A 16,361-nucleotide genomic window follows, 5' to 3' on the forward strand; every position below is an offset into this window, starting at 1 on the left:
TTTTACATCCTTACTATATTTTTTGTGCTGTCTGAAATCAGTCATCCCTACATCTGTAAAATAATCATCTCTATATAACCGTCCCCGTAATGATCACTCTGTGATAAAGTGTGACAACTTAAATAGAACCTGATTTAGTTACAAATTTCAGGATTCTATTTTATTAAAATTGCATATTTTATCACAATATACAAAAGTTGTAAAACCATAAAAAAATCTTCATTTTTCAATCTTTAATTATACCACGGGGAGGCGCTGTAACAGAGCTTTTGTCATCAATTTAAAGCTGTAATCTGTAAACACTGTTATCTTTATGACACAACAGCGCTATTTTTTTCTCTCTCTTTGTACATTTCCTTTGACGTGAGACACATAATAACAGCCGGTGGATGATGACGTTTATTAAAAGCTCTCAGAGTTTGAACACAGAACTTTAGCTGATGGATACTTTACTTTTTCTTTGTCTTCTCTCTGTGGCTTTTACTGGTAAGAACTTTCAATTAACTAATATAAAGTTCATTGAGAGTAGTTGGTGTAAATATATTTTGTAGTTAGACTTTAAAAAGTTGACTTTATTTGGAGTTTTTAGAGTAACAGAGTGGCTAAAGTTTTTTCTGCACTATAATTTCTTTTAAAGCCTTTAAAATGTTGTTTAAATAATTTTTATTGTGTAATTTTGAAGAATCCCTTGTTGATTACATATTTTCCTGCTGACTTATGCTAGAATATGTGTAATTAAATCAGAGACATATAGTTCAGAGAAAATGGGTTACTGTTGAATAAAAACATGGAAGGCCTGGTGGAGGTGATGGTCTAGTGGTTAAGTGTTGGCCTTGAGACCAGAGGATCCTCAGTTCAAACCCCAAATAGACTGGAAAATCACTAAGGGCCCTTGGGCAAGGTCCTTAATCCCCAAGTTGCTCTAGGTGTATAGTGAACGGCTTGCATGACAGCACCCTGACATCAGTGTGAATGTGAGGCATCATTGTAAAGCGCTTTGAGCTTCTGATTCAGATGGAAAAGCGCTATACAAATGCAGTCCATTTAACTGTGTTGTCAATATTTAGATATAATGTAGCTTTCATAATATTGCTTTAAAATGATACTGATTTTGACTATGACTACAGTATGTTTTTTTATTAACCCATGCTTTACTGTTCGGCATGTTAGAAAAACGGGTAAATGATCAACACATTTTATTTATTTTATCACCGGTCATAAACCAATGAAACAGCTAGGTTTAAATATTAAGCAAAATAAATTAATGATCTCACATACATGCGCGAGTGCACACACACACCCACATACATACACACACACACACACACACACACACACTGCTTGATTTTTTTTTCAGATGTGCTTATTTAAGGTATTTTTATTGTTCCAAATTTTTCCCCTGACTGGAATACTTGTCAGTGTGACTGCATTTATATGAATATTTGGAAAAAAAAAAAAAATTATGATTTAGAGGTAGTGATCTTCAGAGTTCCATTCACTTTTTATACCCACTTACTACAGTTAAGGGTCACAGGTGGGCCATAGCCTATCCCAGCAGTCACTCGGTGAGACGTGGGGCACAGTTCAGACAAGTGTGTTTAAATAATTGATCCAAAATGGTCAGAGACCAGCGATGTCACACCGCAATGTCAAAGTATCAGGCGTGTAGAGAAAATGAAAATTTTACATGGGCTTCAAGTTCACTAAGAAAATATCTGAATGCATTTTTCTCTATATTAACATGGGACTGGACATTTGGCCTGAACTTCTGCCCTTGATTGTGAACTGATCATAACCAAAATCAAACAACCTCTTCCCATCCGTAGACCCAATGTACCCGCCAAATTTGATCAAAATCAGACAATTTACTCTCAAGATATCTTGTCAACATGCATACAAACACAGAAACATGCAATCACGAGCGCATACTCCTCTGGCTGCATTGCTACAAATGATTGATTTTTGCTATTTACTTAGGTGCTGTGTACAACAAATAAATAAAGAAGATGCAGTGATGCCGGTAACGCGGTAACGGTTACTTAGTAACGCGTTACTCTAATCTGACCACTTTATTTTAGTAACGAGTAATCTAACGCGTTAATCTTTCCAAATCAGTAATCAGATTAAAGTTACTTCTCCATGTCACTGTGCGTTACTATTATTTTTCATTGTTGGTCAACAGCAGCATTAAACTTGGTCTGTGGGCAGGAGGTCGGGGTTCGACTGAACTGCCCACTTTAAGTGAGCTGTGAGCTTTTCATCCACGGTTTTTTTGCAGCTGCTCGACTCGTCCTCACATCTTAAAGCGCGGTGATCAGCACACCTGCACTGAGCTTTACAAAGACATTTTTATACTTTTTTCCCTCTTTATTTAGAATTCTGAGCTGAGCCGCTCCGTATCGTCTCGTTAAAAACAGCTGATCCTCCGCGACGCGTCAACAACTAACACTATTTTCCACTCAAATGCACCTAAACTCTCTTTCTGAGGACCACATGATGTGAAAACGCAATAAAACTTTCTTACCTGTAAATCTGGTCACGTTTTCTGCATAAATAAATGTTATCCATTCTTTGTGCTCAAACGCCAAAGCAGGGGCGAATCCAGATGGAATGGGTGCGTGGGGCAAGGATGTGCCCCACGCCCCCACAACACCCCTAGATTAAAGGTCCAGTTTTGAAGCCGTTTTTTACTACAACTACTAATATTGCTTAAAATAATAATAATTTCGACAAGTAAAATGTTTAGAGAGAATTTAAATGTTAGAAAAATGTTAGAATTTAATAGTTACATTTATAAACAATGTAGGTTTGAAATTGCAAGTTTTACTGTTACAGTGCTGTCAAGAGTTAAATATGAGGTCAAGAAAGAGGTCTTTATTTTACTTTTTATAAAACAAGTATTTATTTTCATTGAAGTCAAGAAAGGGTGACTATAAAGTGAGTTTTGGCAAAACAGGTATCATTGTCATGTTGACGTGGGTTGTTGTCGGCAGCTGGGGAAAGTAACTAAAAAAGTAACTAGTAATCTAACTTAGTTACTTTTACAATTGAGTAATCAGTAAAGTAACTAAGTTACTTTTTCAAGGAGTAATCAGTAATCAGTAATTGGATTACTTTTGCAAAGTAACTGTGGCAACACTGAGAAGATGTCACTCAGAGATTACATACCTCTGCCACAACCTAACAGTCATCTGATTATCATCATTAATTGAGTTGAGTGACAGTGGATGTGTTGTTTTGCCAAAGTAAAAATGACATCAGAACCAATGTGTGAATGCAGAGCAGGTCAGTGGTTAAGGAGCTGGGCTGCAGTATTTAAGTCCCACTCATACCGCCTGTCTGTGTCCTTGGACAAGACACTTAATCTGCATCATCTCGGGCCACCCAGCTCTAAATGGGTACCAGTCGCAGCTGAGGAAGTAACCAAAATCAGACTGGCGTCCCGTCAGACTCTCATCCACTTGATGCAGTGAAATCTGGAGATAAGCACCAGCACTTACAGTGAACAGATGTTGCTTTTATTAATAGTGTGACCATGTGAGTTATTTCAGGTAGACACCTCTAGCTGCACTGTGTCCACTAACATGTTTCATGCCACATACTTCAGATTAAAACACACTCTTCATACATGATTCAATAAATTGGGTGGGTAGATTTCCCAGCTTCCTCTCTGTCAGTACTGCACTGATGCATCCACGTCACTGCTGCTGTCTCCATCCAAATATCCACTTGTGGGTTCAGATTGGAGAAGTGTGTATGTCAAATCATCACTCCCCAATATCACAAGCATCTGCGGGGAGTGACGAGGTCGTAGCCAAGAGCCCAAAATCAAACTGTTTTGCTGCTGCCTGAAATTTATTTTAAATGTGAGTTGTCTGAAATATATTCAATGAAAAAATTATCCGGTATCCATCTCAAAGCAAATAATGTTTCTTTATTCAAATCTGATCTGCCACCAAAATGACCTGAAATATGTTGATGTCTTTTGTGCATGCAGCTCCAGAAGGGTTTTGTATGTTTGTTTGGGTTGTTTCTTGGTGGGGATTGATGGAGGCATGATATGTTATTGATTGGACAACAGAATTTATCTAAAATGTGCAGATGTGAATTATAAATTGGATTTGAAATGCCTTCTAAACATGTTACAAATCCACACACTCAGTGCATAACAGACAGAAGTAAAACTAGCAGTTATTTAAGAACCAAAACAATTGCTCTTCTATCATCATACAACTGAAAATTTGGAAAGTTTGTGAAAAATTACAGAGATTAATATGGAAAACTATATGGCTAACAACAGATAACACAGTGGGGATGCAGGCTGCACTGCTTTAAGCGGCACTGGTCTCCTTTACTCTGATTGGTGGGTGGTCATCATTGTGTTTCTCAACTTCACATGATTTTGGTGTCTGGATTTAGTCGTGTGACCAAGAAATGCTTTTCAATAACGCTAGCACACTAAAGCAAATGAAATAATGATCAAGGGTACTGACCCAAACCTGCATTGGTGAGACCAAATCAAACTTGTACAAGGTCTCAACAAGATATAATATACAGGAGCAAGTTTAATCATGATGCATGAAGTCCTTATGACACTGTGTTGTGTTTTAAGGCCGGACTGAACCCAAAAATGCAGACAGGGATCAGGCAGGAGTAGAAAAAAAAGTCAATTGTTTATTTACTGGGAGATGAAATGTGATGAGTCTGTAGATGTTTGCTTTTTGAGTTGGTATGAGTCAGTAGACCACAGGCCAGGTATCGAAACCCTCTCCCCCTCGGGTGGATGACGAATCCACGAGAACTTGATAATGTTTGCCATGCCACTCCAGAATGTCTGCAGCCAGTGTGGACCAAGGCGGAGCTGGAATAGGGTGGAGTTGCAGGGCTCTTTCCTCTGATGCAGCTTTGTGCTATTGCACACTGCACATGAGTTTGTGCAGGAAACAAAGGATGACTGCTTTACAGCCTTTCATGATAATCCTGTCCTCCGTCGTCATTTCATCTCTGTAGTGAAAAAACTGGCTGATAGCTGACTGGAGCTGGCTTTCTCTGGTAACCCATCCGAGTTGAATGACTGTGGTGAGGGTTTCTAGCACCTCATCTTTAGCTGTGTGTCCCCGAAGTTCCTCCAGGTGGACCGAGGAGATGTAATTCACACTCATAACTTCATAGTCACTGTTATCAAAGGGACTTTGTGATATTCGTGAGCTGGGAGCTCTGGAGAGAGCAAGGGCGTAGGTTTGGTCTCAGCTTTGGTAGGGACAATACCACCCCCCCGCCCCCCTGCCCACCACCACCACCCCCTAACCCACTCATACCATTAGACGCACAAGTACAGCATAATACATAACATATGACGACATAATGCTGAATAATTTAACACTTTATTTACATTATTAAGTGTGTAGGCAGACAAAGAAATAGCTTAAATAACAAAATTGCACCCAAAATCACGAATCTATTCTATAGGCCTACACCTGAGAGAACAAGACAACAAAAAAAATACTTGTGGAGCTAAAAAAAAAAAAAAAGTTTTTGTAACCAAGATGTATAATCTATTCTCTTCATCAATAATGCAGTTGTAGGTATCTGGCAACCTAATTTGCCAACAAAAAAAAGGGCTTTACAATGATATATAGGGTGTATTACGGTAAACGTAAGCCTGTGATGTCATAACGCAGAGGAAAAACACGGAAGTTTCACACTAGTGCGCCGCTGATTCTCATTACCGTAAGTTCTCATGTAAGCCCTCACGCTGAAAAATTTCAACACTGACAGCAAGCCAAGAACCCGTGCTTTCCAACAGTATGCTATATGTTGCATATATTACGGTAAAGTGCGTTCGGTGACTTTTGAAACGAGGGAAAAGTATGAAAAAGAGCACAAAAGTGACAGAAAAGTACAGAGACAGACAGCAAACATAAATGTAGTAATTTTTGAGGAAAAGGCAGGGTGTTAGTGTCATTTGTGAAGGTGTGCGTGCGTGTTTGTGTGGGTGTGCAGTTTATTTTAAGTGTGGCGCACAGCATTGTTCGCAAGCCCTCCGCCCCGCCCTTCTTGTTTTTCTGCACCGGAGCAGTGTTGCCAGATATGAAATATGAAACTATCGTACCAAAACCTCAAAATTATCATATTTTGGGAGAAATTATCGTACACAAACAAAACGCATACAACGTAGCTACTTTAGCATTTTTTTTTTAAATTTACAAAGAATTTTATGTCACATTTTTAAACAGTAATTATAGTAATGGGGAAACTATGGCACAAAAAGAACGCAAATGCACAAGCAAATGCACTACCAGACTAGAAAGATTTTTTTCTGTGAAGGGACACAAACGTGTTAATTACCAGACTAGAAAGAGTCGAATTCAACCTCGAGGTCGCTGTCGTCATCCGATGCCATGGACACTTGTGCAGATTTTGTTGAACACAGAAAAAAATGTTGACACCTCCATAAGGAACTTTAACTTTTTTTTATTCTTCTTGTATATCTCTTTGCTCTTGTGTTTTGTTCGTTTGTTATTGCATTTGTTGAAATAAAGTTTCGAAAAAAAAAAAAGATGTTGGTTAGGGAATCTTCCTGTCACGGCAGAGATTGGATGGGAACTCATTACTTTGTATAGAGAGGGGGCGGGCTTTCAAATGACTGTCCCGGTCGCCCAAAGCCAGCATTTGATGCCGCCTGAGTGCAACACCTGCAAAATGATTCTTGGGTGTCAGAGAGAGATGCGTGTTTGGGCAACCAACTGAAATTATCGTACATATTGGATTTTTTCCCATTATTGATCGTACATTTATTGATCGTACATTTATTGATCGTACATCGTACAGAGGGCAAAACTATCGTACAAATATGATAATTATCGTACATCTGGCAACACTGCACCGGAGCCACCCATCCTCTGCGCTCTGGGACCTCCCACTTTACAAATGAAGCACTGCCTGCCACGAGATGCGCTTTGTTTACGTCCATGTGAGAAGAACGTGAGCCAATGAAATTGCAACATGGGTAACCCTGTCACTCTGGCACGTCGAAAACACAAAACGTGACGACTAAAATTATAGTATCGAGTTCGCAAAAAAATAGTGAATGATTTTGTTATATAAAAAAAAATCTAAATATTGGTAGGGACTATTTTGCCATCCCAAAATATTGGTTGTGACTTGTCCCTATGGTCCATATGCAAACCTACGCCCCTGGTACTGACCCAAACCTGCATTGGTGAGACCAAATCAAACTTGTACAAGGTCTCAACAAGATATAATCTACAGGAGCAAGTTTAATCATGATGCATGAAGTCCTTATGACATTGTGTTGTGTTTTAAGGCCGGACTGAACCCAAAAATGCAGCCAGGGATCAGGCAGGAGTAGAAAAAAAGTCAATTGTTTATTTATTGGGAGATGAAATGTGATGAGTCTGTAGATGTTTGCTTTTTGAGTTGGTATGAGTCAGTAGACCACGGGCCAGGTATCAAAACCCTCTCCCCCTCGGGTGGATGACGAATCCACGAGAACTTGATAATGTTTGCCATGCCACTCCAGAATGTCTGCAGCCAGTGTGGACCAAGGCGGAGCTGGAATAGGGTGGAGTTGCAGGGCTCTTTCCTCTGATGCAGCTTTGTGCTATTGCACACTGCACATGAGTTTGTGCAGGAAACAAAGGATGACTGCTTTACAGCCTTTCATGATAATCCTGTCCTCCGTCGTCATTTCATCTCTGTAGTGAAAAAACTGGCTGATAGCTGACTGGAGCTGGCTTTCTCTGGTAACCCATCTGAGTTGAATGACTGTGGTGAGGGTTTCTAGCACCTCATCTTTAGCTGTGTGTCCCCGAAGTTCCTCCAGGTGGACCAAGGAGATGTAATTCACACTCATAACTTCATAGTCACTGTTATCAAAGGGACTTTGTGATATTCGTGAGCTGGGAGCTCTGGAGAGAGTGTCTGCTGGGTACATGTAGTTGTACTAGCACTTTCTGTAGACCAGGTGATGTCATAGCTTTGCAGGCAAAGCAACATTCTTTGGAGATGGACAGGAGTGACATAGGTGGGCTTTTCATGATGGTCACTAATGACTGATTGGCCATTTCCACGGGTGCGTTTTAGATTAGATAGAACTTTATTAATACCTTGGGAAGAGTCCCAAAGGGAAATTGAGGTTCCAGCAGCTTTGGATAACAGCACACATGGTAAGAGCACACAGAGTATCAAAAGTAAAAGTAAGAAGCATTGCAAAATGTAAACATAAATATAAATACCTTTTCCACAGCCAGGCTTTGAACTTTGTGCAGGCAAACACAACAGCCAGAAGCTCCTTTTCTATTTGAGAGTATCGTGTTTCAGTGTCCATGAGGGTGCATGATGCAAAGGCTACTAGTTTTCCATCTTGTGGGCATGCTGCTCCTAGTCCATAACATGACACATTACAGGTCAGTGTTACTGGTTTTTGACATTTTAATATGCCAACAGAGATGGGCTGGACAGGCATGACTTGAAGTGGTCAAAAGCCTCTTGATGGTATTGGAACCAACACCATGCTGTTTCTTTGTAAATGAGTTTCCTCAGGGCTGCTGCAATGTCACTTTAATGTGGGATGTACTTGCTGAGGTAACTGACCATGCCCAGGAAATGCTGTAGTGAGGTTGTATCCATGGAGACTGACATGTCATTGATAGCTGCAGTTTTGGACAGATCAGCTGTCAGACCTTCACTAGTGAAGATGTGACCTACGTATGTTACCAGGTCCAGGTGAAATTTCCACTTTTCAGGGTTTAGCCTAAGATTAACTTCCTGTGCCCTTTTGAGCACTTTTTTCAAGTTGACGTCATGTTCAGCCACAGCCTCCAGTGACTATGTTGTCGATAATGACTGAGCAGGAGTAACCCGCAAACAGTTGTTCCACGGAATGTTGAAATACTTCGCTTACTCAATTTATGCCGATGGGTATCCTTAGAAATTTGTAGTGTCTGAATGGAGTGCTGAATGTGGTCAACAATGGTGGTTTCTTGTCCAGATGTATCTGCCAAAAAAAAAAAATTCTTTGCCTCCAAGACAGAGAACACTGTTGCCCCTCCGCATTGGGTGGTGGAGTCTTTTCAGGGCTGTATTGAGGTATTTTGGGCTGATGCATAGTCTGATTTCTCATTTGTTCTTCTTGTGTGCTTCTACCATGGACGACACCCAGTCAGTTGCTTCTATAACTGGTGATATGACACCTGTTCTTTGCATGTGTTCAAGTTCGGCTTGAAGTCTTTGTTGTATTGTGACAAGGATCCGGTGAGCTGGGTGGACCACAGACTGAGCGCTGAGATTGAAGGTCATGGAGTGTGTAACTGGAATTTCTCCTAACTCATTGCTGAACCGGTCTTTGTATTGTGTGAATACCTGTGAGCTGAAATCTGTGTTGCTCTCCAAGCAACTTGGTGAACATCAAGACTCATCTTCATAACTCCCATGTCCATGCATGCATGAAATCCAATCAGTGGTTGTACTCCTCTGTCTACAATGAAAAAATGCAGTGAGAGATGCTGCTCTTTTATTTTTAACAGTCTGATGATGCCTCTTGTCTCAGTTCTGGTACCTTCATTAGCAACAAGGCTGGCTGCTTTCTTCTGATTTTAAGCTGGTCGCCACTGTTCAGTCTTTTGAATGTGTCTCCATCGGGTTGCCATTGATGTGCACTGTGACAAATCCTCCAGCCTTTTCATTAACTTTTACATTCACACAGTCAGTCCAGCTTTCTGCCTCAACACCATCTACATATAGTAGTGTTCAGAATAATAGTAGTGCTATGTGACTAAAAAGATTAATCCAGGTTTTGAGTATATTTCTTATTGTTACATGGGAAACAAGGTACCAGTAGATTCAGTAAATTCTCACAAATCCAACAAGACCAAGCATTCATGATATGCACACTCTTAAGGCTATGAAATTGGGCTATTAGTAAAATTAGCGCGCACCCCAAACGGGCCTACTGTCTCCTATTACTCCAGGAAATCTTGATTGCAAACCCTATCACCACAAAAATGTTTTGTTTTGTTTTGTTTTGTTTTTTTGGTGGGAGGGTCACTACAGCTGGTGAGGTGGGGAGGTGATCCGAGCAGCTCTCACTTCTGCATGGTGTTAAGCGCCCGGCCCTGCATGAAGGAAGACAAGGAGCTACAACCTTATTTTTATCCATATGGGCCGTCCTCTGAACAGGAAAAATAACATTGATCTGAACGAGCAGGCGGCTGATAAACTGAAGCGTGAACACTGAAAAAATATCTCCCAAAACGTGAATGCAGGTTTGCGGATAATTCATGATTTGCAGCTGATTCACGTTTTGGGGGTTAACAGAGGTCAGGGCCGTATGCTTTGGAGTATGGCTCCTGCTTTGGCCGTATGGCTCCTAGTGACATTATTCTAAGAAAAATCCTAGAATTACTTAAGAGAGCTCCTGAGGTTCCAAACTGGTAAGAGTAGTGAGGAAGACTTAAGAAGCCTAAGAGTGTCTTAAGCAGAGGAGATGGTGGAAAAGACACAGAGGAAGCAGAGATATTCTTCATACGTAGGATGACAGTGTCATTAACACGCTACCAGCTTGATCTACATAATTATTTTATGTTAACTTACTGTCTTAATGCATTTCTAAATTGTTTAGGTTGTTGTTATCGTACACACTATTAATATTATCATTATTATTATTATTATCAGTATTATTGATATTTTATTTTATTATTACTTCTATTTTGTAATTTGATTTTTAAATGGACAACAACAGAAATGAGTGGTTTCACTTTCTTGTCATGCATGTATCTTTAACGTATTTACAATTATATTCAGCTCAGTCTCACGTTTTTTTTTTTCGTCCCCCGTCACAAAATGATTCAAATTTTCATGACAGGGTTTTTTTTAAACTCATTATTACTAATCTTACTCCTACACCCAACCCTAACCTTAACCATAACCTAACCCTAACCCTAACCACACCGAACCCCCTGCACATTTAATTACGTGCAGCCATCACGGAATGAATTAGAATGAATTTGTGGTGCCATGACGAAAACTGTGCACTTTTCATGACAATATGATGAACCAATAGATTAATGTATATTTTGTGCTGCTGAATCATGACAGTCTGTGAGACTGGGTTGATTATATTATGTACTTACATTGAAGTTATAATAAACTAACGCACCCACGCACATTTTGTAGATAATCGGCATGTAAATGAGATGTGTTCAAACATCTTTATGCTGTGTAACAATTCATTTTGTGGTGAGCTGCATGAAATAATGAAAGACAAGCGAGAGCTTTTGTCTTTTTGGCACTCTGCTGCTAGGAGACGCTTATTTTTCCCATAAGCAACACAGGGATGGCATCAAACACAACACAATACACTTTTCACTTATGGTGAAGACATGGTGACACTTAACTAACTAAACCAATTGACTACAAAAACACAATAAATCAACAACACTAACAACATCAGCAAGAGAAAGGTGATCAGATACAAAGATTGATCTTATCTTAGGGACCTCGTAGTACCATATCACCCCAATAGAGCGCTTTGCTCTCAGACTGCAGGCTTACTTGTAGTTCCTAGGGTTTGTAAGAGTAGAATGGGAGGCAGAGCCTTCAGCTTTCAGGCTCCTCTCCTGTGGAACCAGCTCCCAATTCAGATCAGGGAGACAGACACCCTCTCTACTTTTAAGATTAGGCTTAAAACTTTCCTTTTTGCTAAAGCTTATAGTTAGGGCTGGATCGGGTGACCCTGAACCATCCCTTAGTTATGCTGCTATAGACGTAGACTGCTGGGGGGTTCCCATGATGCACTGTTTCTTTCTCTTTTTGCTCTGTATGCACCACTCTGCATTTAATCATTAGTGATCGATCTCTGCTCCCCTCCACAGCATGTCTTTTTCCTGGTTCTCTCCCTCAGCCCCAACCAGTCCCAGCAGAAGACTGCCCCTCCCTGAGCCTGGTTCTGCTGGAGGTTTCTTCCTGTTAAAAGGGAGTTTTTCCTTCCCACTGTAGCCAAGTGCTTGCTCACAGGGGGTCGTTTTGACCGTTGGGGTTTTACATAATTATTGTATGGCCTTGCCTTACAATATAAAGCGCCTTGGGGCAACTGTTTGTTGTGATTTGGCGCTATATAAAAAAAATTGATTGATTGATTGATTGAACATTTTTAAACTACCATGAACCACATTAATAACATTTAAAACCCCAAAACCAAGAACTCCCATAATGCATTGCACCACAAGACTTTACAGGTTCAGTGATCGTCCCGGTGAACACTCCAGTTTAATTTTGCTGAGTATTATCACGACATTAAATTATTTTCACGATTACGCATTTCTTAATGCAGTTATGTGATCGGTTGATTTTACTGTTCATTCATATGTGGGAGTGCAGAGTGCATTATGTTTTTCCCTTTCCCTTTTTGTGACACACAATCACAGCTCTGACAGGACTGTGTCATACCTAGCAACAGGGTCAACCCCACCTCCTCACAAAGATAGGAGTTTTGGTCTCCTTCTTGCTCAGACTCGCTCTCAGACATCTGCTGGCTCACTTTTATGGGCCTTTCACACTGCATACTTCAGGCCAATCCCTCAACGCTTTCCAATCCGTCAAGATGAGTTTTTAATGCATCCGACGCATGACGTCAGATGCGTTGCTTTGGAAGCGGCAAGGCGGCGGAGATTGCCGCGTCACACTCCGGCCGTTTCCACAATCTGAAAAAAGTTCAGCGATCACCATCTTGAATTTGTGTCGCCTGAACCACAAAAAAGCTTTAAAAAACAGCAGTAGAACGATTCTCCCATCACCCTGCTGGGAGAAGTTTTTTTTTCAGCTACTTTTCGGAGTGATGCCGACCGAGGGAGGACTGACGACTTGGTGGGATATTGATCGAACCGCGACAGCGGGCCGACCTGCACGGAGAAGCCGACCTTCAGGCATCATCACTGGGCAGACTGAGGCAGGCAGCCGGGGTGATGGAGCAAACGCACTCAGTCCGAAATCTCCCACTTTTTGGATATATGCGAAGTCCCAGTTTGCCCAACAGAGTTTAGTTCTGCAGCTTTATCGAGGTGAGAGTAATGTAAAAGTAAAACGTGACATTTACTGAACTGCTGTGAAGGTTAATGATCGGCTAACATTAGCTTAGCCTTTTAGCACAGTTGATCGGAGTGAACACTTTAATTTCTAAATGGTTCAGTGTTTTTTATTTTTACCAAATAAAACTACAGCTTTTTTCAGACACCACAAAAGCTCAACTTTAAATAACTTATTTTTTTTGGGCGTTTTTTCCATCATTTTTTTCCCCGTTTTTTTTCCCCCTTTTTTATATATAAACTGTTTAGTGTTGTGAAAGTGTCGTGACACGGACCCACAACAGGGGGCGTTAATGAACGGACAATGGATAAGCCAAAAAGTAACAATTTAATGTTGTGAATCACACAATGACGTACAGACAATAACAATACAGTGACTGTCAATCATACACCAGGTGACGTGTGGGCAGGCTCGAGGATAGAAGACGCCTGGCGAGAGAAAAGCCGGATCCACACAGCTTCCACTGCCAACGGAGCTGAAGAACACCGGAGCCGCCAAGCCCTGCGCCCCAGGTGGCCGCTGTCTTCAGCAGTCAGACCCGGTACTGCTGGCAGAGAACAGAGACAGTCCAGATGAGTGTGAGGTCGCACACTCAGTAATCCCACAGTCTGTATTCAGTAAAGGAGGGAGAACCTCCACCTCCAATCACACACTCGTGCAGCTCCTGTCTAACCACTTATCTGGTTGGAGTGTGAAGCGAAGCCGTCGCTGATCACACCAAACGCCAATCCCACAGATAAGGACACACCACAGGAAAAACGGCTGCAAAGAAGCACAGATTATTACTCAATGTTTTGAGTCAGCAGAGAAAGTTACCTGATTGGTAGTTGATTTCTCGGCGAGGAGGTGGAGTTGCAGTCCGGCCTTTATGGTGATGGTGATGAGATGAATGAGTGACAGCTGGTGCTGAGGATGAGTGACAGCTGTCACTCCCAGTGGCTCCGGCGCCCTCTCGTGCTTGAAGCCCGCACTCCAAGCAGGGCGCCATCTGGTGGTGGTGGGCCAGCAGTACCTCCTCTTCAGCAGCCCACACAACAGGACCCCCCCCCCTCCTGGCGCCCGACCAGGCTTGTCTGGGTGCCGGGCGTAGAATTCGGCCAGGAGGGCCGGGTCCAGGATGAAGCTCCTCTTCACCCAGGAGCGTTCTTCGGGTCCATATCCTTCCCAGTCCACCAAATACTGGAACCCCCGGCCCTTTCGACGAACGTCCAGGAGTCGGCGCACAGTCCAAGCCGGCTCCCCGTCGATGATCGGGGCAGGTGGCGGCGCCGGTCCGGGGGCACAGAGGGGAGAGGTGTGGCAGGGTTTGAGTCTGGAGACATGGAACACTGGATGTATCCGCAGTGACGCTGAAGCTGCCAGCTTCACTGCGGCTGGACTGAGGACCTTCACGATGGTGAAGGGTCCTATAAATCTGTCCTTCAGCTTCTGGGATTCCGTTTGCAGAGGTATGTCCTTTGTGGATAACCAAACCGCCTGCCCGGGCTGGTATGCAGGGGCCGGGGAACGCCGGCGGTCTGCATGGGCCTTAGCCCTCGTCCGGGCTCTGAGCAGGGCAGAGCGGGCGGTACGCCACACCCGACGGCACTTCCTCAGATGGGCCTGGACCGAGGGCACCCCGACCTCTCCCTCCACCAGTGGAAACAATGGGGGCTGGTACCCCAAACACACCTCAAACGGGGAGAGGCCGGTGGCAGATGAGACTTGGCTATTATGAGCGTACTCGATCCAGGCCAGATGGTCACTCCAGGCCGTCGGGTGCGTGGAGGTCACGCAGCGGAGGGCCTGCTCCAGTTCCTGGTTAGTCCGCTCTGCCTGCCCGTTCGTCTGGGGGTGGTACCCAGACGAGAGACTGACGGTGGCCCCCAGTTCCCTGCAGAAACTCCTCCAGACCTGGGAGGAGAACTGAGGACCACGATCCGAGACAATGTCTGATGGAATCCCATGCAGACGCACGACGTGGTGGACCAGGAGGTCTGCAGTCTCCTGGGCCGTCGGGAGCTCCGGGAGGGCCACGAAGTGGGCCGCCTTGGAGAACCGGTCCACTATCGTTAAGATGGTGGTGTTGCCCTGGGACAGCGGGAGGCCCGTGACAAAGTCCAGGCCGATATGAGACCAGGGGCGACGAGGCACAGTCAGAGGCTGGAGGAGGCCTTGGGCCTTGTGATGGTCAGCTTTGCCCCTGGCACAGGTGGTGCAGGCTTGGACATACTCCCGGACGTCGGCTTCCATAAATGCCCACCAGAAGCGCTGCCGGTGGGACGTACAGTTTGTCCTTCGGACCTGTCCCCGGGTCCGGGCTCCGTGTCAGGGCCTCCCGGACGGTCTTCTCCACGTCCCAGGTAAGGGCGGCCACGACAGTGGACTCGGGGATGATGGTTTCAGGGGGGTCTGACAGCTCGGTCTTGACCTCCTCTTCGTGCACCCAGGACAGGGCGTCAGATCGTTGGTTCTTTGTCCCGGGGCGGTAGGTGATCCGGAAGTCAAAACGCCCAAAGAACAGCGACCAGCGGGCTTGCCTGGGGTTCAGACGCTTCGCCGTCCGGATGTACTCCAGGTTCCGATGGTCCGTGAAAACCGTAAATGGTACTGATGCTCCCTCCAACAGGTGTCTCCACTCCTCAAGAGCCTCCTTCACCACAAGAAGTTCCCGATTGCCGACGTCATAGTTCCGTTCAGCTGGGGTGAACCTGCGGGAAAAGTAGGCACATGGATGGAGAACCTTGTTGGACTCCCCACTCTGGGACAGCACAGCTCCTATCCCTGCGTCAGAGGCATCCACTTCAACAACAAACTGGCGCTTGGGATCGGGCTGCACCAGAACCGGTGCAGTGGAGAACCGGCGTTTCAACTCCCTAAACACGGCTTCGCACCGATCCGACCAGGTGAAGGGGACTTTTGTGGAGGTCAGGGCTGTCAGGGGCCTAACTACCTGACTGTAGCCCTTGATGAACCTCCGGTAGAAATTTGCAAAACCGAGGAACTGTTGTAGTTTCCTACGGTTCGTTGGTTGGGGCCAATCTCTCACCGCCGCAACCTTGGCCGGATCAGGGGTGACGGAGTTGGAGGAGATGATGAACCCCAAGGAGGACAAAGAAGTGCGGTGGAACTCACACTTCTCGCCCTTCACAAACAGCCGGTTCTCCAACAACCGCTGTAGGACCTGACGTACATGCTTGACATGGGTCTCAGGATCCGGAGAAAAGATGAGTATATCGTCTAGATATACGAAGACAAACCGATGCAGGAAGTCCCGC

General features: G+C 43.8%; 1 protein-coding gene across 1 annotated transcript in view; it reads left to right on the forward strand.

Annotated features, from left to right (window-relative positions):
- Positions 1 to 257: 257 nt before the first annotated feature.
- LOC117513756 (carcinoembryonic antigen-related cell adhesion molecule 1-like) overlaps positions 258 to 16,361 on the forward strand; it is a 150,148-nt gene continuing 134,044 nt past the window's right edge. Inside the window, exon 1 of the mRNA XM_034173991.1 lies at positions 258 to 486. Within this exon, the coding sequence (XP_034029882.1) occupies positions 441 to 486 (46 nt within the window). The 5' untranslated portion in view covers positions 258 to 440. The remainder of the gene's footprint in view (positions 487 to 16,361) is intronic.

The sequence above is a fragment of the Thalassophryne amazonica genome, chromosome 7 (assembly GCF_902500255.1).
Source record: "Thalassophryne amazonica chromosome 7, fThaAma1.1, whole genome shotgun sequence".
Classification (NCBI taxonomy): domain Eukaryota; kingdom Metazoa; phylum Chordata; class Actinopteri; order Batrachoidiformes; family Batrachoididae; genus Thalassophryne; species Thalassophryne amazonica.